The 19,286-nt window shown below is 43.2% G+C and overlaps 1 protein-coding gene across 1 annotated transcript; it reads left to right on the top strand.

The window, feature by feature from the left end:
- Positions 1-1,404: 1,404 nt before the first annotated feature.
- Positions 1,405-19,074, top strand: Aptx (aprataxin). Its single transcript, XM_051187538.1, has 8 exons — positions 1,405-1,465; positions 6,351-6,487; positions 8,096-8,142; positions 8,325-8,624; positions 9,949-10,008; positions 11,591-11,817; positions 17,656-17,759; positions 18,829-19,074. The coding sequence occupies exons 2-8, from the start codon at positions 6,355-6,357 to the stop codon at positions 18,972-18,974; spliced, it is 1,017 nt and encodes a 338-aa protein (XP_051043495.1). The 5' UTR covers positions 1,405-1,465; positions 6,351-6,354; the 3' UTR covers positions 18,975-19,074.
- Positions 19,075-19,286: the final 212 nt, after the last annotated feature.

Raw genomic sequence — 19,286 nt, 5'->3', positions numbered from 1 at the left:
CACAACTGCGTACATAAACCACAGGAGATTGCTGCCTGAAATCTCTCCCGATTCTGAGACTGGAAGGCAGTGATAGCCAGATAGATGCCTCAGAGAAGGCAAAGCTCTCCTCATGGGGAACAACTAGCTGGTAGGAACCACCTGGGTATCGGGCAAGAGACCGATTCAGCTAATTCTCGAAGACACAGAGGAATCATCACTGGTTGCTAGGCAGCCGTTTTATGACGTCATCTTTCAGCACCGGAAGCGTCGAGGCGCAGTGGAGTGCTGAACGGGTTTGTGGGTGTCTTCAGTCGAGGTGAGCTCGTGGTCTGCCTGCTTCCTCTGCTGGTTGGGTTAGAAGCCGGCAGGGGCGTTCGGCCTGGGCTGCTAACCCGGAGCGGCGGCCCTTGCGTGTCTAGTTCGAGGCTTCCTTTTGGACGGGCCAGGCTCCACCCTTTCGCGCTTCTCCGGTGGGCGTGTTTCAGGAGGAGTGTTAGTCTCCGCCCCGTTGTTCCACTGCCCCTCCCGCACCCCCCACTGGACTCCTGTACTTAGTTGGCCATGCCAACCCGGCTGTGGAGCTTGTCAGGAAAGTGTTTTTGCCCAGAACGCCTTCCTGGAGTACTTTGAGGTGTTCCGGCAGTGTCCTCAGGAATGCCGGAAGCAGCCAGGCCTTTCTCAAACAGTGTGGAGACTGTGGGTCAACAAAGCAGGGGTATTTCAAGTTCCGTCCGTTTGGAATTGATGGGGAATTACTTTTGAGAATTTGACATATATTGGGGATTTCTTACAGCCCTTCTCTCCCCACTTAATTTGAGACTAGGGCTCATTTAGCCCAACTGGCCTCAAATTTCTGAGCCTCCTGTCTCCCCTTCCCAGCGATGAGATACAAGCCTGTGCCGCTGGGCCTTGGTAAATTTTCTTTTTCAGTGTGTAGATTAGTCTGACCTCAAACTTCTGGTTCCCCTGCTTGTGTCTCCTGGGTACTGAGATTACAGCCCTTTGCATAGAAATCTTTATACAGAATTTCTCATGTGGGGGAAGCAGTGCATATTTGGTTTTTATACTTCTTCCCATGGTGATCTTGGTAAGGAAATCTTTGCTCAGTTTCTGCTTGGTCATTCACAATTTGTCTGCTAACATATTTGTTCTTTCAAACAACTTTTGTTGTCTACTGAATTACAAACTCTATTGAAACTTGAAAATTTTCAGCTTGTCAGCAAGTCACCGGAACTCTGCATCATGTGGACCTTGTTGAGGTCTCTAGTCCCTTATCTGCCTTGAGCTTTAGCTTCCCTGTGCACAGTGTGCCGTGTCTCTGTATGTTTGCCCTTGTTGTTCCCATTGCCTAAGACTTGTCTTCCTAATTACATTTTCTGGTTCTTATTTCTCAATTAGATTGCCTGTTTCTGCCAAATTATTCAAGTCTACAAGACTGTGCTTATACCATCTTCAGGAAACCTTCTGTCACATGATATTAAAGGTTTGTGTTTCCATTATACCTCTCTACAAGCAAGACATACCACACCGATTATAATTTTTCAGGGTCTTCTGTGAGGTTTTTGAATGAAGAACATACATATCCACCATTGGTTGCCAGTTCTAGAATAGCATGAAATAATCTTGATTGATTGAATGAGTGAGCCCCGAAACATGTAGTGGTTAAGAACCTAATTTTTGGAAAGAGTTCAAATCCTAACTCTGGCATACAGTGTCTTTGTTGCTTGACATGGTACTTGTTTGTCTAAGCCTTAATTTTCCATAGATTGAAAGTGAAAACCATGTAAATGAGACATTTAGCACAGGGCCTACTATGTAGTGTGCTCTTAATAAGTTATGCTGAACACCTGGGACCCTGGGACATAAAACCACTTGCCCACAGCAGTGTTCTCCAGGGACCTCTTTTCCATGTTTCTTGAAGGGGAAGGTAGTAGGGAGTCTGTTCCCAAGGCTATCAGAACTGTGAAAGTTATTGTACTATATCCAGTAAGATGTGCAAGAAAGATGACAACTCCATTGGCCTTAGGGAGGAGACTGGACCTGAAATCTGACTAAGATTTAGGTTTTTTTTTTTTTTTTTTTTTTTTTTTTTTTTTTTAGGAGAGGAGGATAAGTCAATACCAGAATATCATGTTTAGAATACCTTACTCAGGAGTCAGGCTGCAGCATGTTATTCTTGAAGGATGTGTGTTCGGGTAAGGATGCCTGTGTGTCTGGGAGGTAAAGCAGGGAGAGGAGAGAGGTTGGTCAGTGGGGTCAGTTCTGTGAAATGAGTAACCTTTGAGCAATTAGAAGTTCAGAGTCTTAAATTAAGTCTGTGTTGGACGTTAGTGGTCCACAACCACTTGTGGTTATATAACTTGAGAACAAAGTCTAAAGTAAATCCAGTTGGGCACTGATGGTGCACACCTTTAATCCCAGCACTCAGGAGGCAGTGGGAGGCAGAGAAGGTGAATCTCTGTGAGTTCAAGGCCAGCCTGGTCTACAGAGCTAGTTCCAGGACAGCCAGGGCTACACAGAGAAACTCTGCCTCTCGAAAAATAAAACAAAACAACAAAACAAAACAACAACAACAATAAAGTCCAGTTCCTAGTTGTGCTAGTGGCATCCCAGAAGCTCAGTTGTCAGCTGTAGCTAATTTATTTATGGTCAGGGTATACTCCAGAAAATTCTTGTGTTAGCAGTGTTTCCAGATAGATTTCTGGCCTCATGTCATCTTCAGGTCATTTGGGTTCCCTAAGAATCAGAATTAATCAGGGAATGGTATACGATAGTGGTGGTATACTTAGCAAATAGACCGTTGCAGAAGTGGATGGAATGGTAGAATGAGCTGCTCCTCTTTTGGGGAATTGTACTTTAAGAAGAGGAATCCACGGGTGTGGTGGTGTATACCTTTAATCTCAGCACTTGGGAGGCAGAGGCAGGTGGATCTCTGTGAGTTTAAAACAGTTCTAGCCTATATAGCAAGTTGTAGGCCAGCCAGAGCTGCATAGTGAGACTCTGTATCAAGGAAGCCAAGAGGAACTCTGAGAAATAAAGGATTGTCATCTGATCAGTTATCTGCAAACATTTATTGTAAGCTTGCTGATTTATTGTAGCCTTGCTATATGCCAAGTAATAAACATGGGGATACAGTGCTAAAGTGGGCATGATGCTTACAGTTTATGGAATTTTACTGGAGGGTCTGGCTGTGTTCTGAAGTCATTTTCTATGAGTTAGGGCCAAATGGGCCAACCGACTGTTTTAAGGCTTATTGTGTGAGCATTGTGCTGTCACTGCATCAGCTTTCCAGGGGGTGTAGTGCACTGGAACATCATCACTTAAGAACTCCAGGGAATAAAATGTGTGTATGTTTGTGGTAGAAGGGAGGGCTATTTCCATTGTCTTGTCATGTTTCTAGCTGTCTATTGGACCTTCTCTGTTCCTACTCAGAAGCTGCACTGTTTGATGGCTTCTTTGTCAGAGGAAGTAGTCAATCATATGGCTTGTTTCTCAGTGCCCAGTGAGGACATGCTTCACTTCTCTGTCTATTGCCTGCCCATCCTTCACTTTGTAGCAAGTACAAACAGATGCCATTGTCTGCTGCCCATTATGTTGAAGCCCAGCTTCTCATTAATTTTTGTCCTCTTTTTGGGTGACTCTTGAGGCAGCATCCCTGGTGTGGCCCAGGCTGCCTTCTTCCTTGTGAAATCCTGACTACTCAGTTGCCTGGGCTCCTGGCCTTCTCTGACTGGGTGGTTTTGGAAACCTTTCCTGACTGACAGAGAACTTTGAACCTCTTTGGCCTGCAGGTGCTACCAATAATCAATTCCTGAGATTGTGTACCTCTAGCTCATTCTGCCTTGCCCTGTCTTGTCTTTGCAGATGGTAATATTCTTATTTTTGAGAATATGGTTTTCTGTGTTTCTGAATATAGCACTTGGGCAAAGGGCATGTGTACAATTTGGGAAGAGGCAAGATTTCCTCCAGGTGTTAGAAGCTTGAGCATTGATGGTTCTAGAGCAGCAGTTCTCAACCTGTGGATCACGACCCCTTTGGGATTTGAAGGACACTTTCACAGGGGTCACATATCAGATATCCTGTATATCAGATATTTACATTACCATTCATAACAGCAAACTTACAGTTATGAAGTAGCAACAAAAATAATTGTATGATTGGGGGTTATCCAGCATGAGGAACTGTATTAAAGGGTCACAGTATTAGGTTGAGAAGCACTGCTCTAGAGGCTAGAGAGACACCCTGAAGACCTAGTTCTCGTCTTGTCCTGACTCTGTCTTCTGCCTTCCTGGGTCACCTCATCCTTTTTCTTTGTTTCAGCTTCTGTGACATGCCGATGCCTGTTAAGTACATTCAGTCAGTCCATTCTGACTGAAGTCCGTGGAGCTTCCACAAGCCATGTCAGCTAATTGTACTCTGATGTAAAATTCACGGAGCTCAGTGGCAGACTGCCTGTTTAGGAAGGGCAGGGCCCTGAGTTTGGTTCCCAGTATACACACCCCCACCTCTCTCTCACAAAAGGCAGCACCCCTCCCAAACAAGCAAACATACAAAGCCGAAACTCACCACCCCACACCAAGGGAACCAATATGAAGTTGCTCCTTCTTTGTCTTTTTTTTTTTTTAAAAGAAAAAATTATTTTTATTATTTTTAATTATGTGTGTGTCAGGGGAGGGGGTGGGTAGATGGTGAATCCAGGTGCTCATAGAGGCCACAAGTGTCAGATCCCCTGGAGCCACTTGTAAGCTGCTTGACTTGGGAGCAAAGAATCAAACTTGGTGTCTGTCCAAGAGCAGCATGTGCTTTTAACCTTTGAACTGTGTCTCCAGATTTTTCACCTCCATTTCTAAATAGTATCTTCCTATAAATTCTTCATTTCATCTAGTGGCATCTTCCAAATTAGGACCCTCCCCCACTTTTTGAGACAGAGTCTCATGTAGCCATTACATGCTTGGCCTAGACCTCACAGAGATCTACCTGTCTTTGCTTCCTTAGTGCTGGGGTAAAGTCATGTACCATGTCTGGCTAGATTAGAAATCTTTTGTTTGATACCTCTCTTCACTCCTTTGATATTTTCCAAATGGCACCAGAAGATAAGTGTCTCTTCTGGATGTGTCTTCCTCCTCCTGTTTTTGAGCAGGATCTCCCTATGCAGTCGTGGCTAGCTTGAAACTTGATAGTAGGAGACAGAGGCCAGCAGATCATATACACAGCAAGTGCCTGGCTAGCCAGTGCTGAAGTGAGACCCTGACTAAAATGAAAAAGAAAAAAGATAAGAAAGTGCTAGAGAGATGACTTAGCAGCTAGTGCATTTATACCTATATAGTGGCTCACAATGGCTTGTGCTCTAGTTAAGGGGATTTCTCATGTCATTTTGGCTTCTGCAGGTATTGCATGCATGTGGTTCACATACTGATAAGCACATGCATACATAGACATGCTCTCTTTCAAATAAAGTAAGGATTAAAGGACTAGGAATGTAGTTTAGTGGAGCAATACTTGTCTAGCATGTGCAAAGCCCTGGCTTCAACATCCTTTCCCTCCCAACAAAAGGGGGGTGGGGAGAGAAGAGAGGAGAGAGGATAAATATAAAGATACCAGACATCTGAAGAACTTTGTTTTCTTTGAGATTTGTGTGTATGAGTGTTTTACTTGTATATATTTAAGTGCACCATGTGTGTAGTGCCCCTGGATGTCAGAAGAGGATGTTAGATCCCCTAGATTTGGAATTACACATGGTCGTGAACTGTGATGTGTGTGTGCTGGGAACCAAGTGTGAGCCCTCTTGAAGAGCTGTGAGTGCTTTTAATGCTCAACCATCTCTCTTGGTCTACATCTTCATTGTTTAATTCTTGGTTCTCTGACAGACACACTCCTTCCCAACCCCAAACCCTGTATACATATCCTTCATGAAACCTTTTTAATACTCTCAAGGGTCAGTCCTATCACTGGGCTAATGTCACATTTGGTTACTCTCTTACAGTGCTTAGATCATATTACAGTAACTAGTGTATGAAATGACTGCTCATATATCCTACTTCAAGCTCCTCAAGTTACAGGAACAGTCTTTTACTCACTTCTGAGGGACCTTCTGCATGTAACCTAATGCCCAGCACAGGAGATCAACAGATGTGTAACAAATATTTGAATGCTTAGCATGTTTGGCAGAGGTAAATGTTTACCTGCATTATCTCACTCATCATCCTGAGCCCTGTCATTATCACAGCTTTATAGGTGAGGAAGTTGAGACTAGGAAGGTGAAGTCAGCTGCCTCTGTGAACACCCTCACAGTCATGTGTGTGGTGTGTTGTGGTGAGGCTGGGCGTGGCCTGGGTGATTTGTTCTCCAGTGATCCTCTTTTGTTTTAGAGCGATGAAGCGGGTGTGCTGGTTGGTGAGACAGGACTGCCAGCATCAGCGAATCAAACTTCCCCATTTGGAAGCAGTTGTGATTGGTCGAAGCCCAGAGACCAAGATCACAGATAAGAAATGTTCCCGACAACAAGGTAACTAACTGGTCATAGGAAGATGGGAATGACTGTGTTTAGTTATGGGGGATAATGATAACCAGTGATACACATTTCCTAGTGTTCTTGCTGGAAAACCTATTATATTCCCAAATAAGGCTCATAAATTGTGTTCTTCTAGCTAACACCAGGGCTGGTTCATACTGGATTATGCCTTCACTACTTAGTAACACTTAAGGCAGGTTTAGGTAAGGTATGGGAATAGGTGGCTGTTATCCTGTTACCTTGGAGCGGCAGGATTGAGTCTTGGACCCTGCTTTGCCCAGGGGTTATGCATTGAACAGCAAGACAAATTGTGGAATCTCCAAGCTGAAACTGTGTCTGAGATGCAATGGGGATGGTGCCAACCTTTATGTACTGCCTAACACAGAGGGTAGATCTTTGTAAGACTGTGACATCTTGTCCTTCATAAGTTTTAAGGGAAAAGCTGAACATGCACATGTACACAGGTGTGTGTACATGCACGCACGCACGCATACACACACACACACACACACACACACACACACACACACACACACACATTTTCCTGTAAACTGTGGGCATGCTCACCCCTGCCTGCCTGCAGTGTGACCACAGAACACTAAGGTTCTGGATTCAGAGTTGGGGCCTTAGCAGTGAGTATGGACTTTCTTGTGTGAGTTAGTTCAAGTGTGCTGGAGTATCAAACTACTGCTGCTTCTGTCTGTCTCCTCCTCACAGCAGCAAGTGTAGGGGTAATCCTGAGCTGGCTAGGGGTTCTGTCACAGGAGGCTGCAGGGATTCATGAAAGCTGCCTCAAAGTTTTTTATTTCTATTTGTTTGAGACAGGGTCTCACTATGTAACCTTGGCTGTCCTGGAACTCACTATATGGACCAGGCTGGCCTTGAACTCCCAGAGATCCACCTGCCTCTGCCTCTTAAATGCTGGGATTTAAAGGTGTGCACCACTACAGTTAGTTGCAAAAAAGAGAAAGGCATTGAGCATTTATTTGCTTATAAGATTTATTTTTATTATTTTTAAAATTATATGTGTGTCTCTGTGTGGGTGTATTTAAATGCAATTCCCTTTGGAGGCCAGAGGCATCAGAGTCCCCTGGAACTGGGGTCAAAGTTGCTAATGAGCTGTCCAATGGGGGTGCAGGGAACCAAACTCAAAATCTCTGGAAAAAGCAACAGTAAGTACTCTTAGCCAGTGAGTCATCTATCCAGAGTCCCCTCTGTCCAGGTTTTCATCAGTAGCTAAGGGAGTACATGCATTAATATAAATTGTTTTTTGGGGTGAGAAATGGGGGTTAAGTTGTTACATATTCAAGACTGACTTCATACACTGGCTATGCAGTAAAGGCTGGCCTTGAACTCCTGATCTTGACTCCACTTCTTAAGTCTGGGGTTACAGGCATGTGCCACCGTGCTCAGCTCACTGATGGACATTTTCTGGATGGGTCTGAAGCTGTTAGAAGTTGGTAGGATTTGTAGATCCAGGCACATGCAGATCAGACTCATCTGTGGGCTGCCTGTAGCAGTCAGGCTTTGTTGTCCTTTAGGGAAAACAGAGTACCTTGGTTCTGGTTGCATCTGGGTTTAATGTTTTCTTATGTCTTTCAGTACAGTTGAAAGCAGAGTGTAACAAAGGCTATGTCAGAGTAAAGCAGGTATGTGTGTTTGTGACTGGGATTTCCGTTTATTACTTGATAGTTTTCTTATGCTGTTGCTTTAGACTGTGCTAGCTAGTGAACTGTAGGTGGGTGACTGCAGTAAGTGGTTAATACAGCAATATCTCTATCACTGATGGCATTTTCGCTGCTGTACTTACATTGTGATTGTGTATCCACAGGTGGGGGTCAATCCCACCAGCATTGACTCAGTCATCATTGGGAAGGACCACGAGATGAAGCTGCAGCCTGGCCAGGTTCTCCACATGGTGAATGAACTTTATCCATACATTGTAGAGTTTGAGGAAGTAGCAAAGAGTCCTGACCTAGAAACACAAAGGAAGAGAAAGAGGTCAGACTGTGATGGTGAGGAGGAGGATACTGCTCAGGAGGCTGAGTCTGGGGCAGAGCTAGCCCCTGGGAGCAGTCCCAGCCAGTGCTCTGTGCCTCCTAAGAAGGGCAAGGATGGAGTCACCAAAGAGGTGAGAATAGTGTGATTGATAGATGATGTGGAGATGAAATGCGAGATAATGACTGCTTAATTGTTTTGTACACTATAAAGCTCAGACACAGGAGGTGGTATTAATCATGAGGGTTGTTAACCATGATGAAAGAGTCACTTGTTTGGGGCCTGAAAATCACTTGGTGAATGTCTCTTTATATGCTTTTCTATTAAATTTCTGGTGTAAACTACTTGAGGGAAGACAGGGCAGTCAGTAAACTTAGGGATTGACCTAACTGCGGCAGCAAGGGAATGAAGAAAGGACAAACAGACACACAGAAAAGCTGGGATTAGGTGATCTGTGCTCTTTAGTGGATGGACCGTCAACAGCAGCCCAGAAGCTCAGCCTGGTTATTTTAAATCTGAGTCGAGGAGGCAGGTGTCTCAGTCTGTAAACATCTGGAAGGAGGAAGCTGAGGCTGATAGTTTCTGCATATACTGTCCAGCCATTTGTAAACAGTGGTACTAGGATCAGAGGAAGGCTTTGCCATCCCTTGGGGCCTCACCCTGGGAAGGCTTTGCCATTTCTGTGGGTCTAGGCACTGAGGTCCTTGACATGGCTGGTCATGTCAACAACATACATGCATTCAAGACTTCATCCATTCTCACATAGTTACTAGGGGTTTCCTGTACTTCCCATGTAGTGTAGTTAACGTTGAACCCTAAAATGGGTCATTTGATTGTTTACCTGTTATGTAAACTACATAGATATGTAGTTCACATGTTAATGTCAAAATAGAAACTTGGCTAGGCTGCAGCTGGAGTGTGAGAGGGCAAAGAAGGCTGATTTATACTTTGGCAGCTTAGGCTTTATGGAACGTTTCCTGGGGAGATGTGAGTAGATGTCTAACTTGGTGAACTAGCGAGTTTAATCGTGGTTACTTAGAGGCAGTTTATGGGTTGCTGCCCCATCAAAGAGGAGTCTCCCTCTCCAACAGCTGTTAGCTGCTTGTGTATCCTTTGGGAGAGGAGGGGCCTCATGTGCCCTTTCATGAGCCCTCCCTGTCCCCCAACAAGGGAATGTTATTTGGCCCAGTCTTGTCCAGGTAATGGTAGCTGCTCTTGTTTGGACCACAGTCCTTGCACACAGAGCATTGTTCCACAATAGGCCTCCGTCCTTACCCCAGTTATAAATATAGGAAGACAACACAGAGGCTTGTGGTCCTAAGGGCAATAGACTGAAGTAAAGGAAGTTTAATTCTCAAAATCTGACATTATTTCCATGTTTTATTTGGGCTTGGCTGTCATGCAGTATTAGTTACACTTAATTACTGGCATATATATTTACGTTCTTTTTTATTTAGGGATCACTGGGCCACTGGATTCAAGGCTTGAAGATTTCTATGAAAGACCCCAAAATGCAGGTCAGAATAAAATTTTGTAATTTTTAAATGTCTGCTATGTTGTACATGGCCATTCTACAGAATTGGTAATTATAAATGAACCCAAAGGATGTAATTTCTTTTTAGTGGACTCTGATTTACTGGACTTTCTGTGAGGACAAGTGGCTTCCACATTCGTGTTAAGTAGTCTCTAGGTTCTTCCTTTTGCCTACATTCTGTCCTTCGTGTCATACTCACACTTAGTGCTGTTTCCACATATCCATGCATACACTATAGGCTAGGAGCCACAGATGAAGCACAGTGGGGTTTTTTCTTTCTGAATTTGGGTTACCTTAATATAATTTCTAAGTCCATCCATTTTCCTATAGATTTTGTGATTGCATTTTTCAAAAACATTTTTATTGGTTTATTTAATGTGTAGGGTGTTTTGTCTGCATGTCTGTCTGGTGCCTGAGGAGGCCAGAAGAAGGAAAAACCCCTGGGACTGGAGTTACAGGATCACTGTGAACCTCTAGAAGCCAGTGCTCTTAACCAGAGTCACCTAAAACTTGCTATGTAGACCAGGCTGTCCTCAAACTCCATACCCAGTCTCTGATTTCCTAAATATTACTCCGTCTTGTATGTATAGCACACTTTCATTATCCATTCATCTGTTGATGGACACATGAATCATGAAAGAACATATAAACTAATTGTTTCTCTAGTTTGAACTCTGTCTTAGTTTTTCTTTTTCTTTTTCTTTTTTTTTTTTTGTGGCAGGTAAATGCATAAAATTGTAATTGATAATGAAAGTGTTAAACCCCAAGTGAAGCTCCACAGAATAGCCATTCTAGCCATATAAAGTTAATGAGATGTATAGCATTTGGTTATGGGCAAGTGTTTGTCTAGCTGTGTGGTGGTTTTTATTTGTGAGTTTGTTACAATAAAGTGGTTTTATAAAAAAAAAAAATTAAAAGTAGTGACTGGAGGTCTTCAGATGAACATATTGTCTTCTGTTAAGAGAAACTGGACCAGCAGGATGGCTTAGTGGGTAAGGTTGCTTGCTGCCAAGGCTGATGACTTGAGTTCGATCCTTGGAATCAACACGGTAGAAGGAGAGAACAAACTCCTTAACTTGTCCTGTGATTTCCTCCAATAAGTAGTAAACATTAAAAAAAGAAATAGTGCTAAGCTGAGCATGCTCCCTTTGAGGGGATCATCAGATAATGTGTGGTAACTATTGTAACAACTGGCTTCATGTCAGAAATCAAGCACCATCCTTGGAGAAGCCTCTGAGGTCTGCTTCAGGTAGGGCTTCTTGAAATCCACACACATGCAGCCCAGTCTGTGTTAGAGAGGCTGTGGCTGAACTCTACCTGTGGATATTTAACATGAGGCCTTGAGAACTTTTTAGTACTGTGTATCTTCTCTGTGTCCTACGTAGTGTGGTGTTTGAAAACACAGGCTTTGACTCCTCACCGTGTAATGTGACTGGTGTAAGATGCTCTCAAGTCTTAACATTTTTTGCACAAGGTTTTGTGTTTCAGTGACCGAATGAGTATGATAGCACATGCACAAAGATCCTCAGCTGACATCTCTTTCCTTTCTATGTGCTCCCTGCTAGGTTTACAAAGATGATCTGGTAGTGGTGATTAAGGATAAATATCCCAAGGCCCGTTACCATTGGCTGGTCTTACCATGGGCCTCCATTTCCAGTCTGAAGGCTGTGACCAGTGAACACCTTGAACTTCTCAAACATATGCACACTGTAGGGGAAAAGGTGATTGCAGATTTCGCTGGATCCAGCAAACTGAGCTTCCGGTTGGGTTACCATGCCATTCCCAGCATGAGGTAAGCATTGGGGTGGGATGGTGCTCTTCATTTTGGCCCATGTGATCAGCATGAACTTGAGAGTAGTCTCTAGGCCCAGGGAAGGTGGATTGCTTCCGAGCAGGTAGGCTGAATCTTGCACCTGCCTGACTTGCCTGTGAGCCCAAGTTCCTGCTTCTGCCTGTAATTCAGTCCCTTGAAGTTTTTAATTTCTCTCAAAATGTAAGCTTTTTTTTCCCTTTCCTCTTCTAGACAAGGTTTCTCTGTGTAGCTTTGGAGCATGTCCTGGAACTCACTCTGTAGACCAGGCTGCACTCAAACTCACAGAGATCCACCTACTTCTGCCTCCTGAGTGCTGGGATTAAAGGCGTGTGCCACCAATGCCCAGCTCAAAATGTGAGCTTCTAACATGCAAACTTAGATGAAGTAGATGAGGACTTGTCAGGGGCTTGTTAGAATTCTTGGAGTTATCTATAACTCCTAAATGACTAAGGACTATTGCTCTAAAGGAAACAAAACATCATACACCTATAAGCTTAGAATGTGCACAATTTCAAATAAAATGAGGAGAAAGTGTGGGTTTGCTCTTTGTTGGCTTAATTTGCAGAAGGATTTGGAGCAGAATGATTATTTTTTCCCTCACAGTGTGCATGTAGGACAAATTCATTCAAGTTATTTGGTCCAAGCAATAAGATAATGTGTGGACTGCACCTCTGAGGTATATACCCTCAGTCCCAGCTTTTAAAAAACTACACTAAAATAACAAAATTTACATTTGAAAATCTTTTTATTTTATTTTTTTTACTATTTTGAGACAGTTGTTTTGTTTGTTTTGTTTTGTTTTTTGAGACAGGGTTTTTGTGTAGCTTGGCTGTCCTGGAACTCACTCTGTAGACCAGGCTGGCCTTGGACCCAGAGATCCACCTACTTGTGCCTTGTGAGCATTGGGCTTAAAGGTGTGTGCTATCACTGCCTGGCAGTCTTGAACTTTTCACATCAGCTTCCTGAGGCTGGGGCTACAGGTGTTTACTATTGTTCCTGGCTAACCACTGACAATTTTTTTTGAGATTTATTTTTATTTTATGTGTATGGCTGTTTTGCTTACATACATAGTCGTGTACCATGTGTGTGCTTGGTGCCCATAGAGGCTGGTAGAGAGCCTGGGATCCCTAGGAACTATAGTTATAGATGTTGTAACTGCCATGTCGGTGTTGGGCATTGCCCCTGGGCCCACTGGAGGAGTAGCTGATGCTCTTAGCTGCTGAGCCATCTCTGCAGCCCTTAGCATAGTTCATTGTCATTAAGCATGTTTTTGTTTCTCTATTTTTATCTTTCTTTATTTACTTATTTGTAGCCAAGGTTGACCATGAATTCCTGATCCTCCTGTCTCTATCTCCCATATGTTGGGATTATAGGCATGGACCACTATGCCTGGTTTATGTAATGCTGGGGATCAACCCAGTACTTCATGCAGGCTAGATAAGCACTGTCTCAACTAATGATGGAATTTTTAAATAAATGTGAAACACTTTCCTAAAAAAAAAAAAAAAAAAAAAAACCTAACAACAAAGGAAATAAAATTTCCTACTATAAGCAATATTTTTAATTTAGAAAATTAAAAAATGTAAAATGTGAAGCAAAGCAAATACATGCTATAATACCACCACTGCTTAAATGCTACGCTTGTTTGAATTTCAGCTGCTTTTGCTAAAATGTTCTTTTCCTGCTTCAGGATTAATGTAACATTTACTTTTTGTCCTTAGCCTCCAGTCTGAGGTCCTGCCCTTGATACCGTTGATGGGTACTGACTGTAGAACGTCTCTGTCTTTTCTTGTATTTTTGAGGCTGGGTTTCTTTGAGGCTCAGGCTGGCTCTGAACTCATCACATGGCCAGGCTTATCTTCAATTCATGAGTGCTGGCCTTAGGTGTGAGGCTCATGCCTGGCAGGGAGATCTCTTTCTATTTGGGTGTATCGTGATGTCTGTGGTGTTCTCATCAGTCAGAGGTGTGTGGTGTTGAGGTGACTTGTGTCCTATGGTGTTATCTTGGTCATTTTGTTGAGGGGTTGCCTGCCAAGGTTTTTCACTCAGTTACTGTTTTTCCTTTTTAACTGATGACTATTTTAAGACTATTACAACCTTATTGCTCAAATTTAGACTAATCATTTTATTATCTGTTGGTAGATTTTTATCTTAGTTTTATTTTGTTTGAGACAGGCTTCACTCTGTATCCAGGTCCACCTGGAACTTGCTGTTTTGCTTAGGCTGACTTTGAACTCAGAGTTGTCATCCTGCCTCAGTTTCCCTAGTTTTGGGATTACTAATTTGATGCACCAGACTGAGCTCTGTTGATGGTACTTGCTGGCAATTTGATTACTATGCTCTTTTCCCAGGGATGGTTTTGTGCTTCTCTGCCTAATGTATGAACTGGACTGTTGAGTGTGGAAGCTGTGCTTTCTCCTTTGTTTCAAGTGTAGGCTCATCTCATGGATATTCGGTTAATTCTACTTCAGTATTTTAATTTTTATCATTAATTTTTTGAGGCTTAAATTGTTTCATCTTTGGTCACTGAAAGCTCCTGTTGGCTTCTTTGTCTCTCCATGCCCTAACAGTTTTTAAGGTTTATTTTCTGTTCCTATAAGGTACCTCAGGTTCATCATCCCCAATGAGGCCTAGATACCAGGTTTCCATAATGAGGGAAGTAGTTGACTTTAGGGTGTCTTCATTTCTACATTGTCTCAGTGGTAGAGCAGAAAATAACACACACACATCCTAAGCCCTCTCCCCAACTCTGACTTTGTATTTGTATATGCAAATGGGAAAGGGTAAGTGCTGGTTCTCCTCCCAGACTTGACCCTGCTTAGCTTCTGGGTCATGCTGGTACCATGCCTCCTAGCCCATCTCTACAAGCAACATGCATCTCGTTTTCCCCCTTTTGTGTGCCTTCTTTCTCTACCAGTGAGAAACTGGATGTCATTCATTATGAGTTCACTTATGTGTTCAGTCCTAGCATATGTATAATATAGCTATAGAATTGCTAACCCATACCCTGTGCAAAGACATTTACTGCTGTAGTACAGTATTTGTGAAGAGTCCTGCCCGCCCCCCCCCAGTAGTGTTATGGCATCTAGCCAAAATATGGTTTTCCAAAGTAGTTTTCATTTTTCTTCACCATCTTCAGTGGAGTTCCCTCCATTTTTATTCATTTGCTTATTCATTACTGCTTATATTCCATTTTGGTTTCTTCACACATACTGGTAGCTTTAAAGTATTAATGATTCAAAATGAAATACTACTAATTCAAAGAATGTAAATTATACAAAAAATCATTCTACTTAGTTTACCAAAGTAAAAAAAAAAATTTTTTTTTTTGGTGTGTGTGTGTGTGTGTGTGTGTAAGCATACATGCATGTGGAGGTCAGAGGTCAGCCACAAGTGTCTTTCCTGCTCAGGTGCATCTATCTACCTTGTTTTTTTTTTTTTTTTGAGACAGGAACTCTCAATGGCCTGGGACTTGCTGATTAGTCTAGGCTGGCCAGCCAACCCTAGGAATTCACCTGTGTTCATGACCATGTTTTTTTAAAATGTGGGTTCTAGGGCTCAAACCTCAGTTTCTCATGCTTGCAGTACAAGCACATTATCAACAGAGCCATCGGCTCAGCCTGATCAACTCTGGTTGAACTGCACGTTCTTTCCCTGTACCTTTCTCCATCTCAGCAAGTAGCACTGCCCAAAATTGCACCCAGAAAGTTAGTAAATCTTGTTGGCTTTCTTCCAAAACTTGACTAAAATTGGGCTGTGTCTTGTCATCTCTCTTACATCCCAGCTCTAGTGTAAGCTGTGTTGGTTTTTGTCATTGACTATTGCAGTTGCCTTGTAGCAGGTCTCCCCATGCCCTATCTTACATGCCCTCCATCCCCTTTTCCCAACAGCCAGAGTGCTCTTTTAAAGGTACAAGTGGGAAATTGTCTTTTGCTTAAACTCCTCAGTAGCTCCCTAAAGCAGCCAGTATAAAACATAATGGGCCTTTAGGCCCATTATGATCTGGCTCCTGCTGAATTCCTCCTCCTGGGCTCTAGTATTTCTGGTTATATACTGTGGCCATGTCACCTTCTTTGTAATCCATGTTTGCACGAAGCTACCTCTTGCCCCAGGAGTTTGGATTTGGCCTTTACACTTTGAGATACAATTGCCTCTGCTCTCGCTTTACCTGGCAGAGGCCTTCTCTGGGCGCTATTAACTAGCTGCAGCCTCTTCTGCAGCTCAACTTCTGTCTTCTTCCCCTTTTCTTCCTTCCTCCCTTTAATTTCTTTCTCTTATTAGTTATATTATATATTAGTTATATTAGTTAATTATATATAATAGGTTTCATTATGGCATTTTCATGTATGTATATACTGTTGTTCTTGCCCCTTCCTACTTCCACTGATCCCCTTTTCCAACTAGTTATTCTTTTTTTTTTTTTTTTTTTTTTTTTTGGAGACAGGTTTCACTGTGTAACTCAGGCTGGCTTTGAATTTAGAATCCTACTTCAACTTCCCAAGAGCTTGAAATTAAGGCATGTGCCAGCATGCCTGGTACCTTTAGTGATTTGGATTTTTCTTGCCTATTTGTCTTTCTTCGTTAGAATGCCATTATTCTAGACTCAGAGTCCTTTTCTAAATTTTTTCACTACTAAATTCCCAGTTCTAGGTTTGATTGAGTACTTACTAAGCACTAAATATTTGTGTGTGTGTGAAGCCCTTATTTATTTATTTATTGAAACAAAGTCTCACTGTGTAGCTCTGGCTGGCCTGGAATTTGCTATGCAAACCAAGTTTCCCTGGAGCTCACAGAGACCCTGCTGTCTTTTCCTTCAGAGTACTGAGATTAAAGGTATGTACCACCATACCTAGCCTTCACCTTAATTTTTGAGACATGGGCACTCACTGAACCTGGAGCTTGCTGATTTGGCTAGCTTGGCTGGCCAGCAAGCTGTCTCCTCAGTGTTAGGAGAGTGTGCGTTGCTGTGCCTGGCCTTTTCACCGGAGGGCTGAAGATTACATTTAGGTCTTTGTGCTTGCATGGTGTCTCAATTAGGGTTACTGTTGCTGTGAGGAAGCACCATGACTGAGGAAAGGGTTTATTTGGCTTACACTTCCATATTGTTGTTCTTCATCAAAGGAAGTCAGGGCAGGAACTCAAACAGTACAGGAACCTGGAGGCAGGAGCTGATGCAGAGGCCATGGAGGGATGTTGCTTATTGACTTGCTCCTCAAGGCTTGCTTTTTATGGAACTCAGGACAACCAGCCCAGGGGTGGCCCCACACAATGGGCTGGGCTGGGCCCTCTTCTATCAATCAATAATTTAAAAATGCCCCATAGGCTTTCATACAGCCTGATCTTAAGGAGTCATTTTTTTCCTTCCTTCCTTCCTTCCTTCTTCCTCCCTTCTTTCCTTCCTTTCTTGTTTTTGCTTTTGTTTTTCAAGACAGGGTTTCTCCATGTAGTCCTGGAACTCGCTCTGTAGACCAGGCTGGCCTCAAACTCACATAGATTCTGCCTGCCTCTGCCTCCTGACTGCTGGGATTAAAGACATGTGCTACTACCATCTGGCTGGAGACATTTTCTTAATTGAGGTTGCATCCTCTCAGATGACTTCAGCTTGTGTCAGGTTGACATAAAACCAGCCAGCAGACGTATCTAGCACTTTGTTCCCTATGTATGTTGTCTCCCAAGTACTTATCTTTTTTCAACTAAATGAATGGGTATATTACATTTAATGAGTGCAGCATCATAACTTTATGCACCTATACTTTAACTTGTGTCATTTTGATTAAACCATAGTTTCTAATACTCAATTTTTCAACTTTCAACTAGCCATGTACACCTTCATGTGATCAGCCAGGATTTTGATTCTCCTTGCCTTAAAAACAAAAAACACTGGAATTCTTTCAATACAGAATACTTTATGGAATCACAAGGTAAATAGTGTTATTCTTCTTTTTAAAACTCATTTTATTTTCTTAGATGTTTTACCTGGCCTCAAATGACCCATATACAGTAGTGATCTCTGTAAAACAGGCACTCCTAGAATGAACAAGGATATTTCACTGTAATAGGATTACTACTTTGCTGTGAGCATCCTGGAAGGACCCAGTCAGCCGTTATGTTGGGCTCAAAAGTGTTTCATTTTGATGGCAGAGGCATTAATGCCGCCCAGTATGCCATGTGTTCCCATCAGCTGGGTTAGACTCTTCTCTGGGAAGATGTGTGGGAGCTGGTTCTGAATGTGAGAGTTGCTGGGGCCTGTGCTAGCCAGCCTCTGCTGTTTGTCACTGACAGGATACCTGTAAGAGGGTGAATCTGTGGCTCTGTTGCTGGCCTATGGTGAGGGAGAACACTGACAGAGAGGGTGGCAGGGAGCAAAGCTGCCTACTTATTGGTAGCCAGAGATTGAGAGAGAAAGAGGAGAGAGGGCCCAGGAAGGGACTTCGAACAAAACACAGCTTCAAGGGTATCTCCGGTGACCTCTTCTCCAGCTAGGTCCCACCTCCTAAAGTTTCTACCAACTTTCCAAATAGTATCAATATCTGGAGACCACACTTGCAATGCATGAGGCTTTGGGGGGGGGGGGAAATTTATGTCCAAGTGCTAACAGAGTTCTTGGATGAGAGGATCTCAATAGTTCTTCATCTCTGGCAGGAAGGAGTTGTGCAGGAGTTTGGGGCTCTCTCCTGTTAGTGGTGCTTATGAGTACTGTGTATATATGGGATGTAAGCATTTCCCAGATGTTTTTCTATGTAACCAGTACTACTGTGGTGTTAATGGGGCAGCTGCCATTTTGCAAAGAGCCACCTGGGAAAAGCGTGATGATAAGCCCATGTTTGGTACATGGAGTGTGTCCTGAAGGAGAGTCTGGTCAAGTGCATTTTCTCAGTCTAAGGCCTTAGGATAGCAGATACGTTAATAGAGTTATGTTTTAGCCTTCTTCTTAGCATCTTATTGGCTGTGCAGAGTAGCTGGGTTCTGAACTTTACTTCTTGCTTGCAGCTGTGATCAAGATGGTTCAGGAAGTTGGCGGAGTGACTGTTAAAGATGGGACTTCTGAACTCTTGAAGCTGCCTCTCCGTTGCCACAAGTGTCAGCAGCTGCTGCCTTCCATCCCGCAGCTGAAAGAGCACCTCAGGAAGCACTGAGGCGGGTGACACTCTCCCCGGGACTGAGTGCAGTGCCAGTGTTGTCTGCACTGCGTGCCCCATGCAGTCCTGAACTAAAATATGCAGCTTTTCAAAGCAACGCTTATTTATTCTTGAGCGGGCACACATAGGGTGACTGGTTAGTTCGGGACTTGGGAATTTGGGTTTATATGGGTGTATTCTCTGGTGATGGAAGCTGGGGCATGCGTGAGCACTTTACCAGGGCCATGTCAGGCCTGACTAATGATGGGGAAACAAAGCCAGCTTGAGACTCAAATGCAAGATGTAGAAGCAGAGGGCTAGTGATGTATT

This window comes from Phodopus roborovskii, unplaced genomic scaffold, assembly GCF_943737965.1.
Source record: "Phodopus roborovskii unplaced genomic scaffold, PHOROB, whole genome shotgun sequence".
Taxonomy (NCBI): domain Eukaryota; kingdom Metazoa; phylum Chordata; class Mammalia; order Rodentia; family Cricetidae; genus Phodopus; species Phodopus roborovskii.
This window is presented reverse-complemented; position numbering and strand designations above follow the sequence as displayed.

What these genes read in the sequence shown, in the direction of transcription:
- Aptx (XM_051187538.1), top strand. Translation starts at nt 6,355, where the DNA reads ATGAAGCGGGTGTGCTGGTTGGTGAGACAGGACTGCCAGCATCAGCGA. An exon ending in GCTATGTCAGAGTAAAGCAG is followed by an intron (nt 8,143 to 8,324) that starts GTATGTGTGTTT and finishes GTGTATCCACAG; the next exon opens with GTGGGGGTCAATCCCACCAG. An exon ending in TGAAAGACCCCAAAATGCAG is followed by an intron (nt 10,009 to 11,590) that starts GTCAGAATAAAA and finishes GCTCCCTGCTAG; the next exon opens with GTTTACAAAGATGATCTGGT.